This window comes from Protomyctophum parallelum (assembly GCF_964188405.1).
Source record: "Protomyctophum parallelum genome assembly, chromosome: 10".
NCBI classification, from domain to species: domain Eukaryota; kingdom Metazoa; phylum Chordata; class Actinopteri; order Myctophiformes; family Myctophidae; genus Protomyctophum; species Protomyctophum parallelum.
Genome location: NC_139704.1, coordinates 2,550,465 through 2,556,035, shown reverse-complemented (window position 1 = coordinate 2,556,035; position 5,571 = coordinate 2,550,465). Strand labels below are relative to the sequence as shown.

At 41.9% G+C, this 5,571-nt stretch overlaps 2 protein-coding genes across 3 annotated transcripts; both read left to right on the top strand.

The window, feature by feature from the left end:
• The first annotated feature begins 1,536 nt into the window (after positions 1-1,536).
• On the top strand, positions 1,537-3,094 carry LOC310865618 (uncharacterized protein). 2 transcript variants are annotated; one of them, XM_083774789.1, is made up of 6 exons: positions 1,574-1,629; positions 1,698-1,753; positions 1,901-1,977; positions 2,492-2,675; positions 2,878-2,954; positions 3,050-3,094. In XM_083774789.1, exons 1-6 carry the CDS (start codon positions 1,575-1,577, stop codon positions 3,081-3,083), a joined length of 483 nt encoding a protein of 160 aa, XP_083630915.1. In that variant the 5' UTR covers position 1,574; the 3' UTR covers positions 3,084-3,094. The 2 variants fall into 2 exon arrangements, with proteins under 2 accessions (XP_083630914.1, XP_083630915.1); XM_083774788.1 differs by having other exon boundaries at positions 1,537-1,753.
• Positions 3,095-3,600: 506 nt separating this feature from the next.
• Positions 3,601-5,196, top strand: LOC310865557 (uncharacterized protein). The gene is made up of 2 exons (XM_083774717.1): positions 3,601-3,777; positions 4,114-5,196. The coding sequence occupies exons 1-2, from the start codon at positions 3,705-3,707 to the stop codon at positions 5,067-5,069; spliced, it is 1,029 nt and encodes a 342-aa protein (XP_083630843.1). The 5' UTR covers positions 3,601-3,704; the 3' UTR covers positions 5,070-5,196.
• The last annotated feature ends 375 nt before the right edge of the window (positions 5,197-5,571 follow it).

Here is a 5,571-nt window from a genome sequence, read left to right as displayed (position 1 = left end):
CAACTTACCACCTACCTCTTGTGTGTATAATTTAAACTAATTGCACACGAATAAATTGCATATTTATTCCAGCATCTTTGCATGCTGCAATATTGTCTTATTTGCACAGTTTATATACTGATACTGGATTTTTATATACTGTTACTGTACTGTATGTATATCTATATCTGTGCATAGTAGCAAATATTTATGTTGGCCTCTGTTCAGCTTTGTTGTCATGGTTTGTAGCAGTTTTCTGTCTCAGTGCATTGAGAGTAACACAAAAAAGGATTATAATTCCTTTTAAGTGAGCACGTATTAGGCCAATAATCATGAATCAGACCATGATCCATTATCTTTAAAAATGCATAGTCACAGTTATGATTATTTAATAATAAACCCCTTTGTTTTTCTTTCAGGTTACTATCAGGGGTAGAACAACAGTGTGTGGCAACTACACAGCAGGGATTGTCGAACACCTCACCTTGGAGAATTGGACAACAGCAGCCAATCTGATTGTCAGACACCAAGAACTGTTTGGAGAACTTAAGAACAATGTCCTACAGTTGATAGAGGATGAGAGCAAAAAACTGTGTAGTCCATCCCAGGGTTTTATGTTGTGGCGGTCATCGGCAGATGATTTGAAGGCATTTTCGTTCGCCCAGTTGCTGTCAGATCTCCAGTCTATGTCACCTTTCATATTTTCTATATTTAATCAACTCACCAAACAGTCTCCCCATGTCACCTGTGCTGCTGCTGCAATAGCTCTGAGAAGAAGGGAACCACGCTTATCAGCCTTTGCATATTATGTGGACAGTGTTCTACTGTATGGAGGGGCAAAGAAGGCAGTTTTTAAAAGGCTCAGCAAACTGGGTATAACCACAACGCACACCAACGCTGTGAAAAAGCTCACCGAATTGGCAAAGACCTGCGCCGAAGATTTTCACCTACTGAAAGTAGCAAGTGAAATCTTCGGGAACCCCGACACTGCCGACAGAGTGGAGCAAATCAGCTTCACAGACACTGCTGAAGGCGGAGGTGCTATGGCTGCTGAAACAAGCCCACTGAGTGACACAGCGAGTGCAAGGGACCTGGATGAAGCTATCCTCAACTTTGATCTGTCTGTCTTCTCAGGTTAGAAGGGCTATTCTTTTTGTTGATCGTTGTTTATTTTGTCGCTGCATAAGTGTTTATCCTTTAATGTTATGAGTCCATTTATGTGTTAACACATTTTTTTTCTGTGTGTGTATGTGTATGTGTGTGTGTGTGTTATACAGATGAAACCACCCAAAGCACCATGGAGAACACCATCGCTGCACAGGGAGGTGCTGTTCTCCCCAGCGGCACTTCACATACTGATCAGGGGACTGGCGATGGCACAAATGTGGCCGGCAGTGTCTTGCCGCTAGGACCATCACAACCAACACCACCACCCACATATTCCATCATATTTGACAATCTGGATTTCTTCATCCGCGCACACCACCAGTCTACCAGCAGAGCAAACACATCCATCCACTGGGTTCACCACATGGCTGTAGACGACAGAGTAACCCATCTCAGCAGGGACAAGCCAACTCATCCAATTATGGACTATGACATTGGGAACTCCCTTCCTGGTCCTGACATCCAAGCCCATATGCGACGAGAGTTTGTTGTCCTAGGGAGCCGCATTCTGACCCAGTACCTGGATGCTTTCAAGCCATTATATGCTGTAGTGGCTAGTCACATCCCTCACCAATATTCAGACACAATGTCAAAGGCCTCCACCCACGTAAGTATTAAATGACTTACACTACAACTGTCAGTTGTACCATTGAGTTAACTTTTTATTAAGTTGAGCAAGTAACAACTAGTGTACTGGCATAGGATTTAAACTAAAACGTTATGCTACTATAATCCATATATTCTTCCTTCATAGCATCCTCTTGGACTTCTGTTCAAAGATGAGAACCAAACTGGGGACTTGGTAGACGTTTTACAGCACATCCAGAATGAGTAAGTATGGCTTGTCTTGGAATTTATGAAACAATGTTCGTATTCGTGCAGTTTGTCAATACCACGGCATGCAAAGAAAAGTCAGTGTTTGTGCATTTCAGCGGCCATTGTTTATCAAAAACTGACACTTGAACTTGCCAAATTAGTGATTTTCTACCACTATTCATCTCAATCACATCATGGCATTACCGGATTTACATCACTCATCGCACAATTGCCCAACTTTACATGTCATAGACATTGTAACATCATCATTGATATCATTACTGACCATAGTCATCAAATATCGCACAATGTGGGACATGTTTGATATTTGATAATGATATATTGGAAAAAGCCTGTATGTATCTCTACCATTCCAATATCGTTGAGTGCAGGGGCTTGATTACATGCTGCAGGTGCCCCACGGGCCTTATTAAGTTTTGAAATAAGGAAAATATATAATTTACTTACATATGCATCTGAAGGGAAGGGTTTTGATAAATCTAGTAAGTCTACTTGATGTTTCATGTAGGTATGTTCCAAAGGTCCCACATGGACTGGAAAGTGTTTTTGTAGGTGGGGACAGACTGACAGAGGGGAACAGTCGGAACATCCAATTGTCCTGGACCTATGCCGAAGGAGAGAGCAGGGAAGACAGACTGGATGGCCTTGTCTTCAAGTTTGAGGATTGGCATGCAATCCGGAACCTGTTTGAGGTGGGTGAACTCACTCAATGTTTGACCTCAAACAGTTTATTCACAACAGTATGGACTAGCAGCCAATTACTGTACCACTTCCCCTGAAAACAAAGTTTGCACTAACTTGACTTATCTATGCTATCATGCTAATTATCATGACAATAATATTTCCTCCTAAATTAAATTGTTTGCTTACTGTACTACATCATTTGGATTTTAGATCTATCATCTGGTCTTTTACAAGGAGGATTCAGCCAGAGATCATGGGACACTGTTTTCAAATATGAACAGGTTGAGGTAAAAAAGAAATGTTCAAAGTGTTCTGTTCTGTTTTTATATATACATATTCTGATTCTAAGAGCCTTGTTAACTATTTTCCAAATCTTTTGCAGAGATGTTATTTTCACTGATGAACAGCCACCATGAATTACGGCTTGGTATTTTATCATTTATCATATTTTAACCTTTCAATCGACTACACAGCCCCATACCTACTTCACTGACAACCTTTAACCCATCTTACCCTCCCAGTCCCCCAGATCCACCTAAACTTGCCTTTTCTATACCCCCAAGTCTAACTCCTTTCCCAATTACAATTACAATTTACAATTTAGGCATTTAGCAGACGCTCTTAATCCAGAGCGACTTACATTTAAGCAAGAACAAAGCATGGGAATACATCCACTGCTGTCTGTCTGTCTCATGTTTTGTCAACTGTTTGTTTGACTAAAATTGTCTCCTTATAGTATACTTTGTAGCGGCTTTGAATTATTGAAAAGCGGTATACAAGTAATTAACTAATTGTTGTTAATTCTGTTAATATTGTCATTGTTTGTTATTATTATGTAATACTTTACTAATATATGTGGGTCCTGTTAGGTAACTCCTGCCACCACGATTTTGTCTGGTGATCCCCTAAATGTCATCATCATCCTCAGCAATTATTATTCTTTGCCTCCTTCCTCTTTTTTTTACTTCTCATATTTTTTTTCCATTTGCAGCCATGCAAAAAAGGGTCCACATGCTGCGTTCAACGCATATAAAGACATGGTGAAAAAGGACACTGCTGCTCTGTTCCTGTCTGCCACAATGGAGCACTTTGGACTGAACAATGTCACAGGTACACAATTGATTGTCACTGATTATGGTCACTGGTCACATACAGTAGTAGTTGTCCACATTATTATATATTATTTCAAAACATTTCAATTATGAATGTGAAAATGTTTGACAAGGATATCTATTCTTTTTTTTATGTGAACACATATCAGATAAAACTCCTATTCGCCAGACACTCTGTAGTAGATTTTATAATTTTTGTGTTTGAAATCTATCGTCAACTATCCCATTTCACCAGCACTTGGCTGTAGTTTAAATGTCATGGCTCTTTTGACTTTTCTATTGCTTCCACAACTACGTTATAGTAATTCTTGTTCTTTTAAATATGTCTCAACAGATGTGCCAGAGGACTTCATCCCCAAGGACATCAGGTCTGGGTCACCAGATGTGAAAAGGAGCTGGTTGCATAAAGCCGTGACCCAAATTGTGGACCGGTTTGTCATGTTTAATGACATCTCAGACACTGTGACCGGTATCAGACAATATGCCAGTGATCGTCCTCTACCGGGGAAGGAGCTCCAATGCCGCATGCCAAGTTGTCCCAAAACCTACAAGTACAGCAAGGCCAGGGAGAACCACGAGCATAAGATTCACGGCTTAACTGTGCCTACAATGAGTGTGCCAGATCCAGTCATGCCTAGTTCCGTGGACCACAAACGACAGCACACAGAAGCAAGACTCAGCTTTGGCTTCATGCTGTCCAACATGCAGGATGCAGTGAAGGAGGGAGATGGAGAGAGGTTACTGAGGATGTACTCTGTAGCATTGCTATTCTACAAGGCCTATGGCCATACCCAATACTCCTACAGTACACTCCTGCTGACCGTGCAGGTCAACGCCACTCTCTCCCCTCGCCTAGCACACAGTCTGACCTGGAACAGGTTCTGGAATGGGAGCGGAGGGAAGGGCAAGAATATTTCTCTTGATTTGCATCTGGAACACCTTAACACTTTCTTGAAATCGTTCCTTAAGCGCACAGGCCCAAACATGACTGAGAAAGCAGCAGACAGGATCAGCAAGTCCATTGGGGTTCTGAAGGACATGATGGACATCACAGACACTGAGCTGGACGTATCGAAGTCCAGCGGCATCCATCATGCCCGTGACCAGACTGACGACATTCTAGCACTTGTTGAGGTTCTCAGAGAGGCCGAGCTGTTCAAAAACCAACCAGGCAGACAGTTCACAGCCTTCCCCAAGTTCAACAGAAACCTGCTTGCAAAACTGAAGCACAGCGAGGTGTGCGGTTGGATGAGGTCAAAGTTGAAGGAGTGGAAGGGTGTCCCTATTTGAACAATGACAGCATATGGTTCACAGACTCAGAGACTTACTTCCGACTACATAAGTATGGGACACAGACAACACCGCGGACGGAGAATTATTTGTCTCTCCCTCCCGCTCCACCTTTTCAAAACCAACTTTATACTAGAGAGATCATGAGGCAGTTTTCCAACGTGAACAAGTTGTGGTAAAAAAAAAGAAAAAGTGTTCTGTTTTTATATATACTGTACATATTCTGAATCAAAGAGCCTTCTTAACTATTTTCCAAATGTTTTGCTCCACCTTTTCAAAACCCACACACTTCACAGGTCCGTCGCTGCACCTCGATGACGTCACCCCCGTGCTGCCCTGTGCTGAGCCTGCCCAAGAACACACAAGAGCCAACTCTCCTTCAAAATCCCGAAAACAATGTTTCCCCTCTTGCACGCATAGATAGAATAGAATACTGGTATAGTCCCCACTCCTTTGGGGTCTTATTTTTGTCACATTATTATGCACAAAGGTGAAATTCATC

Bases quoted from the DNA above. Each gene is read 5' to 3' on its own strand.
- LOC310865618 (XM_083774788.1), top strand. From the start codon at position 1,568: ATGGACTATGACATTGGGAACTCCCTTCCTGGTCCTGACATCCAAGCC. The intron at 1,978-2,491 runs GTAAGTATGGCT...TGTTTCATGTAG, and splicing joins TTACAGCACATCCAGAATGA to GTATGTTCCAAAGGTCCCAC. The intron at 2,955-3,049 runs GTAAAAAAGAAA...AATCTTTTGCAG, and splicing joins TCAAATATGAACAGGTTGAG to AGATGTTATTTTCACTGATG.
- LOC310865557 (XM_083774717.1), top strand. From the start codon at position 3,705: ATGGTGAAAAAGGACACTGCTGCTCTGTTCCTGTCTGCCACAATGGAG. The intron at 3,778-4,113 runs GTACACAATTGA...ATGTCTCAACAG, and splicing joins TGGACTGAACAATGTCACAG to ATGTGCCAGAGGACTTCATC.